Here is a 14,116-nt window from a genome sequence, read left to right on the forward strand (position 1 = left end):
CACTTGGAAGATTTAAAAATAGTTTTCTACGTTTTTTACCTTGTACAAGCAGAATGTATGTTTGAGTAAGACCCTGCCACTTCTGAAGAATGTTTTAATACGTGAAATCAATATACTTCACAAAGAATAAATATTTCAGTAAAAATCTTATCAATACATAGAAAATATTTATTATACATGAGTAAACTTTAGTGTTAGATAAGTATTTGCTTTCACTTATTAAAAGAAGCATGCTTAACTAATTTAAAGTTTATTTTTGTTTTTAAAAGAATCATTTTTGGAATGGTGTTTTAATACATTTAACTAAATTGTAACAATTTACCCATTTGGTTAAAATATAGTTGCTGTGGTCCATATATCACCATGTCCTCGGTCACTTTGCATAACTAGCAATGTATTAATTTGCGGTACAATAAATTAGCATATTCAGGCTTCAGTTTCATTGCCATGGGGCCTGTTAGCCCTGCAAAGGGTTTCTAGGCAGCTTCATCCTCTGCCTTGTTTCTGTCCAGAGCACAAACAATCTGGCACTGGTATTTCCCAGGGCACATGGAAACTGTTGGCCTTTGAACAGCGCCTACAGTATTTGGAAATGGAGCTTGAATTTAAGGTTTCCCAAAATGCATTGCTGCACAGGTGTCTCTCCTCTTCTCTTGGAACAAACAAAAACAACATTTTAAGCAAAAACAAGTAAAGTCTTGATCACTCAAATGACAAGGAAGCCAGCGGCAAATTTAGTTGCAATATTTAGGTGGTAGCCAAAAACTAGTGTTATATAACGAGAGAGAGAACATTTGGTTTGTAATTACAAACCAAACACTTTTTTTTTTTTTTTGTTAGAGATGAATTTTCAGAAATGTAACTGGAGTATCTGGATTGTGCTACTGACTCTCTAACTCGGTGTGTGGGAGAGTGGATGGGCGGGATGTTCTGGTTTTGTTTTTATTATAGTGAAATTGTAATCGTGGTTTCTTGATTTTTATCCGAGAGAACCTGAGGTTCGTAGAACTCATGAAGTCTAGGTTCCAGACGCGCTCTAAAATAAAGAAATAAAAAATGGCTAACCAGCTAGAAAGCTTTTGTTTTTGTTTGTGTGTTTAAATGTTTTTTAAAATCCAGTCAAGTTCAGGAGTTGTGTTATCCAGGTCATTGCAGCCTAATATTTTTCTTCTGTTTTATAATGTTTTGCTGTGTCTCCTTTTTACTTTTTATAGCCAGAAAGACTCCAAGGTACTCATTATTCAGTGCAGTCGGACATCTGGAGCATGGGATTGTCACTGGTAGAAATGGCGATTGGCCGGTACCCAATTCCCCCTCCTGATTCCAAGGAACTGGAGCTAATGTTTGGCTGTGTAGTGGAGGGAGACGCTCCAGTTTCTGAGACCTCACCAAGGCAAAGAGCACCTGGCCGACCGTTGAGCTGTAAGTCACTGATACAGCCCTAGTGCGCCCTAGCTCCCATAAATGGATCCCATGTTCGCACAGATTCCTTCATTGCACGGTTTTGAACTTTTTAAGAAATGGAAACTTTGACCAAATACATGTCGCAAGTCCTGGAGCTAAGACACGGGATATCACTGTAAGATTAGATGAAGCATTGCAATGTTTTATCTAATCTGGCTTCATATTTTCCAAGAATTTGCGGCTTGTATTCTGAGGCTGTTTTGGATCCTAGCCAACCTTGCTGAGAGGGTAGAAAAAGCATCAGAGGCCTGCGTTCTGCAGTAAATGTATCTGCTTTGCGTGAACACCACTGGGGGGGAAAAACAACTACGTTCCAGTGACCTGAATCACCTGCCACACAAGAGACCGGAAAGCCGTGATTCGAAGATCCTTCTTGTTAAATGATAGCATGACTCTGCTGCCTTTCCATCACTGTCCCGCTCCCCTGTCTAGACATTGGGTGGGCAACGGCAGACAGTCTGGAAACGTGTGGAACAAAAAAATCAAGCTGGCACTTTGGGGAAAGGAAGCCAGATGCATGTTCCTTTCCAGCTCTGTGGCTATCCTTAGAAGGAGGTTATAGGGGTCTCTCAATGTGGGTGGCAAAACTCAGACCTTTCCCCCTTGGGGCAACATGCTTTCAAAAGCCAATCTAATCTCACTGTTCTTATTTTTCTGTAAATCCCTTTCCAGCCTACGGACCAGACAGCAGACCACCAATGGCAATCTTTGAACTTTTGGACTACATTGTCAACGAGGTAAAAAAACTATCAGTGTTATGTTTTTAAAGAAGTCAGCATTTCTGGGTCGAGATTTAAGGTGCCTTTTTAACGTGAATGGTAAACCAAGCCTTATAACTCCCTTTCATACAATAGGCCAGACTCTTCCCTGTCATAAATGCACTGGCTTGAATTGATTTACATCTGGGATGATAAACGTGGCTCAATCCATCGCATCCTTTGAACAAGTCCATGAAATTTCCCTGGCAGAACGTGCCTCTGGCAAGGCAAGGTGGTGCCAATTACTACATTCAAGCTGACTGCTAAATTATCCCTTTCTTTGTTTTACTCTTATGAGCCGTCAGTGCTTTACTGCAAATCTGAAGCGGGGTTTTGTCATACAAGGGAGGTGCCTGCTAATACCTACCACCAGGATTTGTGCAGTAATAACTAAAGCTCATGTAACTCCAGTGCCTTTTGTCTGTATTGCATCTACCTCTGTTTATGGACAACGGTTGACCTACCATGAAAAATGTGAGAGAAATTGCAATTTCAAGGGGTGAACAAGCATTAGCTACCAAAACCAAAGAAATGTAATGAAATATGAAAGGAGTTAATTGCGTGTAGGGCTCTCTGGAACACTGTTACTAAACACAGGTGAGGTTTTAATTCTTCACAAATCCTGGATTTTATCTGAGTTACTGTCTAAACTACTGCACTGTTTCTAAGAGACTGAACTCCCCCCTCTCTCTTGAATTACTGGTGCGCCTTTGTTGAAATGGATGGCAAAATTAAAGCACTTGTTGAAGGCAGCTTTGCAAAGCCTTTTATTGGGTAACTAAAAAAAAAAAAAAAAAAAAGTAGTAGCATTTGGGTGTCATTACAGAATCTTATTCTTTGGATTAAAAATGTACAGAACAGCATGGCCCATTTTTTTTCTATTAACTGATATTTAATTCCCTGCCCCCCCTTTGTTATTCCCAGATGCGTGGAAACCTTGCTTCCTTAGAGGCAGAGAGAAGGGTGGTATTCTTGATACCAAATGACAGACGCACATTTTCATCACCCTTATAACTGAAATGCTTTTTGCCTTTTGCAAGTTCTTGGCTGGTGATTTTTGCATTTGTATAGCTCTTGAGCAATCCGTAGACAAGGCACATTTCAAAATTGGAGCATCTGCAAATCTGTGACCCTGCTGCTAACATTGCTCATGCCGCAGTCTGTGTGTGCAAATGCATTACCATGGCAACATAGTATGTTTTTAATTCTTGCTATGCTGCTTGTTTACTGGCTTACTTGGCACCCCTTGGTCCTGCAAATGCATGCATGCCAGAGTCATTTGAGAGGAGTTTCCTCGAGATCAATAATTTGTATGTGCCTGTATAACTTTACTCCTAAGACTCGGTGTTCATAAGATCCTTGCTACTGGATCAGTTAAATTGGCATGTGTAGGCCAACAGCATCGGAAGTTGCAATAATACACAGGCTTACATCAAATAGCTCTTCCCTCTTTATCACAGTGCTGGGATTTTAGTTAAGCATTTTGAATTCTAGGAGTTTACTAATTGTTGGGTTAATTTATTTAAATTGGGCTAGAAAGATATGTAAACCTGCCTCCCCTGACTTGAAGGACAACCAGAAGACTCTAGTGCATGTATGCCACGAGGCTTAAGCCCTTGTTAATGGTCATCTTATTCTGAAAAATTGCTGGGAACTGTGCAGGGAACTCACCACCGTCTGGTTCAACCATCTTGTGGGAAAACCCCAGCAAAGGGAACTGCTAGGCAGAGAGTGCATCTGAACTGAGGACAACACAGTGCTGCATAGTTTCCCTACAGCAATGTGTGAGTGGCCTTTTAAAAAAGCACTTTCCTCTACTGGAGACTGCCTGATCCCAGTGCTGTTTATACTGGGATAGTGCCATGGGGCGCAATTCATGATTAGGACCCCGTGTCCTGGGTGTTGTAAAAATGCAGACGGGCTCTGTCTCCAGGATCTCGCCATCTGGGACAACTGGGTGAATATGTGAGAACTGGAAGGAAATGTTGGGCAGCACGTGGCTCTTAGTACGTCTGCCAGTGGTGAGGCTGCTGTGATTTCTCACAGGCATTGCTGCGAAGGAGACCTCTAGCAAGGGACTCGGAGGAGGAGGTTGTTGGGGACAGCAGTGGAGTCCATCCCAGAGGGCATGCCAGCAGGCTTTGCACTGTTCCCTAGTGGTTTAGCTGCACTTGATGGCATCTGTGATTAGACAGTCCCAGGGAGCTGCCAGGGCTTGAAGCATCATACAGATTCATCCTAAGCAGGATTAGTGGACGCAGTACTTAAAATGCTAGTATCATGTCTAGCCAAGCGTGCTCGATAGGCCTGTACCAGCAAAAAGAAATGCTGCAAAAGGTTTATAGTGCAGGAAGGTGCAGCACGAACTCTGTTTCATAACCTGCTAGTTCTGCTGGCCTAGCAGGAAAGTGTAAGAGCAGTCTTAGCCCTGCAGGACATAGTGAGTTGAAGGATCCGAGTCACAGGGCCCCTCTTCCTTTGCATACATGTGCAGGCATCCAGGAGAGGGGGGCAAAACTTGTCCCCCAACAGCTAAGTGGAAAGTGTGGTGTACATGGCCCACATACACTGTGTGACATTTCCCCCTCAGCCACACATCACTTGAGTAGCTATAATCTAGCTCCTGCTAAAGCCCTTCCACAAATTGGACAATAGTGGGATCTACGAATGGTAGGTGTGTTTTTTTTTTTTTTTTTTTTCCTCTCTGGAATCGTACGGCAACGTACCTACTTCTCACGGGCCTTGGAAGCCGGTCCTGAAGACACCAGATATAAAATATGGTTCTGCCCCTGCCGTACTGCTATAGGCTGTCCTCCGTCAAGACCAGGTTCTCTCAAATGCCAGCTAACAAGCCTGGTGATCTGTACATCGTGGAAGATGGCAAACCTGGGACGGCTCTGTGGTGTTTGTTCGGTGCATCCTGAAGTTCTTACGGCACTGTCCAAAACAAAGCAGAAATTTTGGAGAGGCCGTGATGATGGGTGCTAAGGGTGCCGGGACAGAATGAAACAGGCTTTTCTTTTGGGGGGCAAAAGACTGTTGTGAAAATGTTGACTTAAAAGTGGAGCCAGAAATCAAAATGAACCTACTTGTGCTGTCTGGCTAACAGATGAGAAGCAGCTGGGAGCCCAGGCATGCTGACGTAGCTCCAGAACTTCAGGCGTGAATGGAAATAATACAGGGGTCTTGCCGTTGTAGCCCTGGGCCGGAGACTCGGAATACAAGTGGGAGAACCCCCGCCCCCAAGAGTTACCGCAGGACATATGTATGTTGCTTTAATCACTTGTTTTTACTTTTCAGCCACCTCCAAAATTGCCCAACGGTGTCTTCGGTTCTGAATTTCAAGATTTTGTGAATAAATGGTGAGTAGTGTACATGCTGTTAAGCTCCGTCTTTGAGACGCTTTTGCTCACTAGTCCAGGACTCCACGCTAAGAGAGCTGTTTTCTTCGTATAATGTGAACAGATCTCTGATGGAACTGAGTGGATGTTTCTCACGCTGTTGGCGCTTTTTATATAATATCAGTTGCAAAAGAGAATGGAGCACTACGATGTGGCCAGAACTCGCAAAGCCTCATTACCAAGCTTTGGGCGTGCAGTGAGGAGTGCTACTGAAGCCTTGTGCGCTAGGGAGAAGCACCTGCAGTAGTGAGGGATTATCCATGTTTCAATGACCTGATGTCTCCCTGCTATCCTTATTTACACGGGGAATTCTCTCTTATCCAAAGCTTGAGTGCCCTGGGACATGCTAGTAACCAAGTGGTACTGAACTGGGTGGATGTTCTCCTACAAGGATGCACTTTGGCATGGGTCATTACACCTAGAAAATGAACTGAAGTGAACAGACTCAGAAATCTGTTCTTTACTCCCTGGACTGAGGGAAGCGTGACTAGCTCCAGATCCGAGTCTCTGCTCCCAAGGGAAGGCAAAGATGTTAGCAAAACCCCTGGTGCCAGCAGTCTCTTCCAGCTGTTAATACTTGAAAGGAGAGTTGCATTTGGTCCTTTTTCACCAGATGCGTGGTATTGAAAAGGATTTTCAGGATCAGAAAACTGGGGTTTTGCATCCTCACGTTGAGTTGAGTTGAACAGAAATGTGGCCTAACTGGCTGGGTTCCTGCTACTTATCTTTGCCTCTACAGGAGCATTTTGCAGATGCCTCCCAGGATGACTTTATATTTGAAGCTACTTGTGTGCACCCCTATAAAAAGGATAATTGTTTACAGACCCTTAAATGCACTGATGAGTACTGTGCCTCTGTGGTGCTTGGTTGTATAACAATCAATGTAGCTAGGGGACTGAACAGTTGTTCAGTATTGATCTTGTTTTTAAAGGAACAAAGTAAGTGCTAACTATAACACCTTGTGTCTTCTTAGCTTAATAAAAAACCCAGCAGAGAGAGCAGATTTGAAGCAACTTATGGTGAGTTTAAGCTTTTGATTCAGTTCTTTTTATTAAGAGAAAACAGTCCTAGCTAAACACTATACTGTAGCTCTGTACAAGTTGGAGCTTCAAGCTGACCTGTTTGGGGCAAAGATTGCCCACCCTAAGACATCTCTCACCTGCCATGAACCTGTGGCTGATGAGCATCAATGTAGCAGCTTGTACCAGTCAATTTGAAGAGTTTCATAGTGCAGTGGGGGCAGATTAGCTCCATGTCCTACCTATGTGCCCCTTCCCTTTCTGCTCTTTTGCTTTCTGTTCCCTGGCCAAGCTGCTGCTCTGCTTCCTCTGGTGCCCTCTTTCCAATCTGCTGTGGGTCGGACATGGAGACTACAGGTGCCACTTAGGACAGGTGTGGTGCAGGTTGGCCACCCCTGTCCTAGGGTCTGTTCTGCTGTGCAGAGATTAGTGCAATGCATTGTGCTCCAGCTCCTGCGTATTCCTAGCCTGGACTCCCCTCCAGGGTGGGTAGGGAAATCTGCCAAAGGTGGCCATGCTGGGACTTGTCTGTTCTGCAGGAATCCCATGTCAGCAGGTTTGTGGTCACTTGGTCCTATGCATGTTGTGCACAGGGATCTTGGCACAAGAGCTTCTAGTGAAATTTGGCCATGAAGGCCTGTCACTTCAGACCGGTATCGTCCTGCCAGCTGTTAATTACACTGAACAGAAATTATTCACCCCCTAAACTGTGCCGGTGCTCTTGAAGTAGTAGTCTGCCATAGCTGCTTGAGTTTAGTTGCTGATGGTAAAAAGGACCGAGAGAGTAACTCCTTGTTCCTTGATTGGTAGCTGGGTGTTCCCATTTACCATTGAGAGGCTATTGTTAAGGGACACCGCGAATCCGGGCTCAGTCCTACAAGCTCCTGCTTAAACAGACTCTGCTGACATTGGTGCTCTTCACAGCCATAAGATTCACATCACGTGGGGCAGCTTGCAGATTTGGAGCCTCCTGGTGCTGCACAAAGGAGAGCTGAATTGAAACTTTCTCTCCAGAACCTAAATGTAACTGGAAGCTGCAGAAAGGGAACCAGATTATTTTCACCACTTAATAGAGAAACCTTAATACTACAGATGAGTGCCTAAGACCCTGTACCTTGCCTGTTCTAAGTAAGAATTGCACCCTACTGGTATGCTACAGTGACTTTTATCTCTTAATTGGACACTGTTTTGTAGTGCTGGAGAATGAGTTTCTCTGCGGTATTTAGCAGCTCATGCATTGCTTCATTACACTAGTACTAGGCCTGGAGAACAAGGTTGACTAAGTGTTTCAAGCTGAGTGCAGTGAGAAACTATAACAAAAACCCAGCATGAACAGTAAAAGCTAATTAGATTTTTTTTTAAATCATTCTTTCCATGTTAACAATCATGCGAGGCAACAATTGCTTAAAATACTTTAATCTAAATTACATTATCTTGAATTTTGTTTGGTTCCTTCCGTCCCTTACAGATTCATGCTTTCATTAAGAGCTCAGAAGCTGAAGAAGTGGATTTTGCAGGATGGCTTTGTTCAACTATAGGTCTCAACCAGCCAAGTACACCTACACATGCTGCTGGAGTCTGAATCTGGAGGGAATGAATCTTGTACTGTACATCTGTTAAAAACAGGCTATTTATATTTATCAAGCTTGTATCTGTTCAAATGTGTATTTCACCTCTTTAAAGAAGGATGTCTGTTATAGCATGTGCCAAATTGTTCGTTTTAAATTCCTGTCCTAAATTAATTGCTGTTGCATTGGATGACACTTGTAAACTGACCAAAACGTGTGAAGTGTTTAAGTTACAGTGCTTGCAGATTTTTTTTTATTTTTTTTTTTTAGTGAAGATGGATATTTTTCTCAATGGCAATCTCACTGGTGGCGTTTAGCACCGGGTTGCTTGAAATCTAATCAGGATTCTTCACAACTCGGTGGTACTTCAATCTTGCTGATCTAGTCTCCCAGAGAAGGTGGCGAGGGATCCTCTTAAACAGCACCTGTCAAGCATGCTTTTGCTGCTACCACCCTGCATCTGAAAGTTAGTTATAATGGTTCAGACCTTGCTTTGGTTTGGAGAATTCTTTCCAGTTAAACGAGACGAGAGCCCTCTATCTGCTAATGCACAGGGCATCACTCTGTCTATAGACCTGGTCTTATTTCTACATTTTTAGAACATATCATCATACTTGGATTGGTTAGTGGTATATATCGTCTTTTTTTTTTTATTGGTATTTTTTAAATAAGTAGCTCTTCTCAAATGTCCTACAGAATCAAGGTGTAACGGTGCATCAGTCTTGTTTTCTTTTAACCCAACTAAAGACTTGACAGCTGTCTCTAGTGTATGAAGAGTCTCTATCACTTTATTCTTCCAGATGTTTAGCAAATTTAATCTCAATAAATATGATCAATAACATCTTTGGAGCCGGGTGTTTTTCTTTTGTTTTGTTTTTTTTAAATCAATGAAAACTGGTAGTAACTGGGATCTAGAGCCAGAGCTTGTACCTCAAATGTGGGGTGATCACACTTGCATAATGTGAAGGGAAACTGATACTTTCAGGAAATAAGCAACCATTTTCTATTATCGCTGCGAGTTCAGCACAGAGCATTATAACAGGCAGTTTCTGCCAGGCCCCCTCCTCCCCCCGCAGCAGGCCAGCTTCCTTTTGGCTTTTGTTGCACTGAACAGTTTTAAGGTTCATAAACGCTCTCATGCCAAGACGTTAAAAAGAATCAACACTTGACTGGACAGCTTCTGTCTCGGTGCATCGCGCGCCGTTTCTGGACAGAGCACTCCTCTTTCGCAGCACGCAGAGGGGCCTTCAGTCTTCGGGCAGATGGTGGCATGTTTTGTTTCCACAGTTGTACTTGGCCCGCCGGCTCGGAGTCCTGGTGCTGACGTGCAGCGTGCACACAAGTCCCGCTCTTTCTACAATCTCCGTCTTGTGAAATCAGAGGCCCGTTCGTGTTGTGTATTTTATCTTCTGTACTTCTGTCTGCTTCTGAGGGAGATCTTAGAGCAGGACTCCACAGCTCGAGTGGTTTTGGTCAGGTGCTGTTTGCATTTGTGGTCATAACAGCCTATTCTGCAAGTGCCCTGTAACAAATATATTCAAGTGACATCTCTTAAGTTTAACGCTGGCTCAGCCTGGAACCGAATCATCAAAAAACAGACGGATAATAATATTTTAATGCTTGTGACCTAAGCTATTTTAAGTCAGGTTTGACTGTGGAAGGGCAAGCCTACTCCAGCTGATAGGAGAGCTGCATGTTGGGTGTTTGTTAAGCCATGTCTTACAAGGTCGTCTTTTACCTAAGCTGAAGCTATCTGGCACTAACTTCTGCCGCTTGCTCAGCACCATAACTCTGCACCAAGGCAGCAGAAATGTATTTTTAAAAAAGCAAAGCAACCAAAGCTGGTTGGGAAATCTCTTGAGAACAGGCCTTTGGAGATGGTGCTTTCCCAGCTCAAGTGAGGCAAATCACTTTCTTGTGGTAACACCACATCCTGCCTCTGCAGCAAGTCAGAAATGCAGAAGAATGTGCACATAAAAACAAAACCGAACAAGCAAGAAGCCCACCTCCTGCCCACACTTAAAAGTATCTAAAAAGGAAGGTTCCTGGGGACAATCTTGATGAACCCTCACCTGACCCTTTTAGGCTACCCCAGAACAGATGAGGATGGAAAAGGGGTGCAGATTGGCACATTAACTACTTCTTCAAATTAAAAACTGAGATTAAAGAACACTTTCTTCTCCAGCATATAAATCATGTGTCCTGCGCTCATGCCCCAAACCCGGACTGCTTGTACCTGGCTCTAATCCACCTCAGCTCAAGCGGAACATCAGTCCCATAGGACAAAACTTGAGTTGGATCCCATTCCTAGCAACTAATGATGCTTTATCACCACATGAGGTAAGTGGTGCTGAATACAAAGGCACAGTCTATATGGAGCTGAAACAATGAAGGTCTTGAGGTCAGAATATTATTCCGGTTTATACAACCCTAAAGCATCTTCTGTGTATAATAAGTGATGAGGCTGAAATTCACCATGCAAAGCTTGTTCTTCCTTGGGAGAGGAAAATTTGAGCGTTTTAAACTTTGACCTACTGAAAAAAGCAGTGTCTGCCTTGCTTGTGAAATGCAACTGGTGAGGCTTCTGGCAGGGCCAAGTCCCATTAGGATTCAGCAGATCTGAGACCAACCCCCACAAAAGCTCAGCGTTGTGCAGGGACTTTCTTTGCATCTAGACTGTTGCATTGAGTCTGAGAAGCAAAGGCGTTACTATAGTTCTCAACAGGGAGCTTTGAATATGATGCTAAGTCTCCACGGGGAGTCAGCCACGCATGCAGGGCTGACATGCTCTTCGTAGTTGGGCTGCTACATTGGGTATGAGTTATAGGCTCCTGGTAGTCCAGTCAGGAGCCGACGTGTGCTGCTAGGGCCAGGAAAGCCCCAAGAAGATGGAATGGGGGCTTCTAGCGAGTTGTACATTTGCATAGGAGCGGAGTAATCCACAAGGAAGACGGGAGCACTCCAGGAGTGCAAACAACCCAGTGTGGGCAATTTATCTTTAGGCAAGACTGCAGTGGAGCTGCAGGCTCCTCTGTGTTTTCTTTTAGCGGCATTGGCGCCTGGCTTGTTCCAGTTCAGTCTTGAGCAGCTGCTCACCTGCGCGGTCATCTTGTCTGATCGCTGAACCAGCCTGCTGCCAAGGGTTCCTGTATGATGTGAAGGGCAGGCAGAGCTGCAAGCACCGCCACTGGGCCCATGCCAGTCCAGTCTTCAGGCAGCAGCAGGTCTGTGCTGAGTGCAGCGAGAGGAAGTCTTGATCCTGACATGAATGCCCCAAGGACAGATCAAGTAGCTGAAGAATGGCTAGCATCTCTTCAGCATCTTAAATTTTGTCCTTCCGGGAAGATTCAATTATTCCAGCGCGTTGCTCTGGACACCTGCCAGATACCTCTTGCTCAACAGTACCAAATGCTACAGAATGACTATTTGCCCTCAACTAATCCACAACAGGAGATTGTCTAGCAGTGCCTCCAGCCATTTCCGTCCCTTTGCCGGGTCTGGATCCAGATTGTTTAGTGGAACAGGGCCAGCCTTGTGTGTGAATGGAGTTGAGAGCCGTTCACACCAGTCTGCAGTCCGGAACTACACCGTGTACAACATGTCTGCACGCAAAAGCACGGTAATGACCTACCTACAAATGACAGGTCACAGAACACTCCTCTATTCTCCCTTGCCTGCCTTCCCCCTCCAGGCAGTAATGCCAAGCTCTACAAGCATACTTGGCCCCTGGGTGACCGTAGAGGGTGACAGATGGTAGAGACCCTTGGAGCAGTTTTAGCAAATGGAAGTAGGCACTTAGCAGTGATATTTCAGCAAGTCAAAACTCCCCAGTAAAGTTTCAGCTGCAGAGTAGCTATCCCACGACACTGGGTTTGCCTTGACACAAAGGGTAAGAAGGCAACAAGATGTCACCGCTCTGGGGCATGGCATAGCAAAGTGTTGACAATCTACTTGGCCAAAGAGTATAAAAGGCAAGCAGCCCTTGGCCAGAGACCCCTATAAACTGAATGTCCAAATGCATTACCTATTAAAAAAATCCCAGCCCAACAAAAATACGAAAAAATAAAACCACTATTTGCAGGGTCAGGGTTTGTCATTCGAAGCTCAACTTCAGACATTCTTGCCTAAGATAACAGCATTAGCTTCAGTGAGTTTGAGGAAAAAGCTTGCCCGCTATCATCCTACAGCAAGATTCAAGTTTTAGTTGCAATGACATCCAGCCTAATCAGAGCCAAACCAATCTTTAACGGTGTTAAAGAATTATGCTAGTCACTCTCCAACCTTCGGTGCCCATAACCATACCCCACATCTAAATTCTCAGTAAGAGGAAGATAATATTCCAGGTCAGAAACTTTTCAATGGTGGACTCTTCTTTTAACCACATGCAGGATGTTCAACACTGCGTACACTTTGCTTTTCTTCCTAATCTTTAAGAAGAATATATGTTTGGATCATCTGTAGTTCTGTATGAAGGTGTCACTAATAGGTCTGATGCTACAGAAACTTAACACCCTTAGTGTAGCAGAGACGACATTGAAGCGTTCCCCTCCCCGTTTTAACTATATACACGTTTCTCAGTAAACCAGGGTGACAGGAATGTTCAAGTTAAGATATTACTTTATTTCCTATTTTTATCAGCATCAGTACAGGTTTGGTTTTTTATGTTTCCAAACAACCATTTAAGGGATCATAAAACAACCAGCTGCCTCAGTCTTGTAACTGCATGCCATTGAAGGGGAGAAACTGCTTTGTTGGCCGATACGTGACACTAAGTTATTAGCGTAACATTACAAGGATTCCGGAAGGGCTATCAACTTGCACTTCCTAAAGTAATAAACCCAAGAGACTTCCTCTGGCATGAACCCCAAAGCTGAAGATGGCTTTATAAAGATTAAGTTAAAGCTACATGCCAGGTTGGCTGCTACATGACAGCGGTCAGACCCCCCGGTGAGGACAACACTGACGACAGGAGATTTTCTGCCACCAGAGACAAGCTCTGGCAGCTGGTAGATCGGCCCCCCCCCCAGGGCCAGGCGCTATCTTTTCATACCCCTGCCAGGCACAGCTCTGCTGGAAAAACTCCAGTACGTTAGACTGGCTATGGGAAAAGGACACCACACCTAGTTTAAGTGTTATCCCAGTTCGGAGAGAAGTTGTACAGTGGTTTTTCTTTCACCACCTGGGCACAAGTAGATGCTGACTGGCTGCTACTCTTTAACAGGAACTTCCCTGGGACTCTGTAATTTGTACCTGGTTTAAAAATACTGGTCTCCTTCACCTTCACATTCATGCTGACAGTGCAGCATGAGGAAAGCACCAGTGATACTGAGAGGTTCCTTTGCTGTTGGGCTCAGGGTAAAGCTGGCATTCAGAGCCCCTAGTGCAATAGCTCCTGCTCCCAATGCACCAATACTTCATTTCCGTCACATTTGTAGGGAGTGCGACATTGAGTTTTCCACACAGCTGAGAATGCACCAATGCAAACAAGCATGCAAAAACCATCTTGGACCACGTTCCTTCTTCCTGCGTGTTAAAAAATTCTCAGCCTATGCAGATGAGGTTGTATAGTACCATTAGCTCAGCAGCAAAATGCTGATCTCTGCTATTATTTCTCAGCAATAAGAATTACAGTTGGACAGGTTATTGCTTTTAGTGCACTACTTAGTTTAACTTGACTAAGGACTTTTTCCCACTATATACAAACACTTGGTAAACTCCATGTTAGGCTTTTAAAAGTAAAAAGGGTCATGCTACATATTTGTGCAAAAACTTTCCACTCTTTTTACACCCAGCACAAGGTTTTGCCTGGTGTGTGCTGTCTGTGCCATCCGTCTAACATCCTTGGAGCTCTTCATGAGTCAGTTGTGCGTGTAGTTCAGATCTGCATCCGACCCCATCCACCCCCC

At 44.2% G+C, this 14,116-nt stretch overlaps 1 protein-coding gene across 1 annotated transcript in view; it reads left to right on the plus strand.

The window, feature by feature from the left end:
- The window catches only part of MAP2K1 (mitogen-activated protein kinase kinase 1), a 60,130-nt gene extending 51,081 nt beyond the window's left edge, over nt 1-9,049 (plus strand). The window contains exons 7-11 of the mRNA XM_019533851.1: nt 1,215-1,422; nt 2,137-2,201; nt 5,523-5,584; nt 6,597-6,642; nt 8,111-9,049. Of these exons, the coding sequence (XP_019389396.1) occupies nt 1,215-1,422; nt 2,137-2,201; nt 5,523-5,584; nt 6,597-6,642; nt 8,111-8,224 (495 nt within the window). The 3' untranslated portion in view covers nt 8,225-9,049. The remainder of the gene's footprint in view (nt 1-1,214; nt 1,423-2,136; nt 2,202-5,522; nt 5,585-6,596; nt 6,643-8,110) is intronic.
- The last annotated feature ends 5,067 nt before the right edge of the window (nt 9,050-14,116 follow it).

Source organism: Crocodylus porosus, unplaced genomic scaffold, assembly GCF_001723895.1.
Source record: "Crocodylus porosus isolate Cpor-Errol unplaced genomic scaffold, CroPor_comp1, whole genome shotgun sequence".
Taxonomy (NCBI): domain Eukaryota; kingdom Metazoa; phylum Chordata; order Crocodylia; family Crocodylidae; genus Crocodylus; species Crocodylus porosus.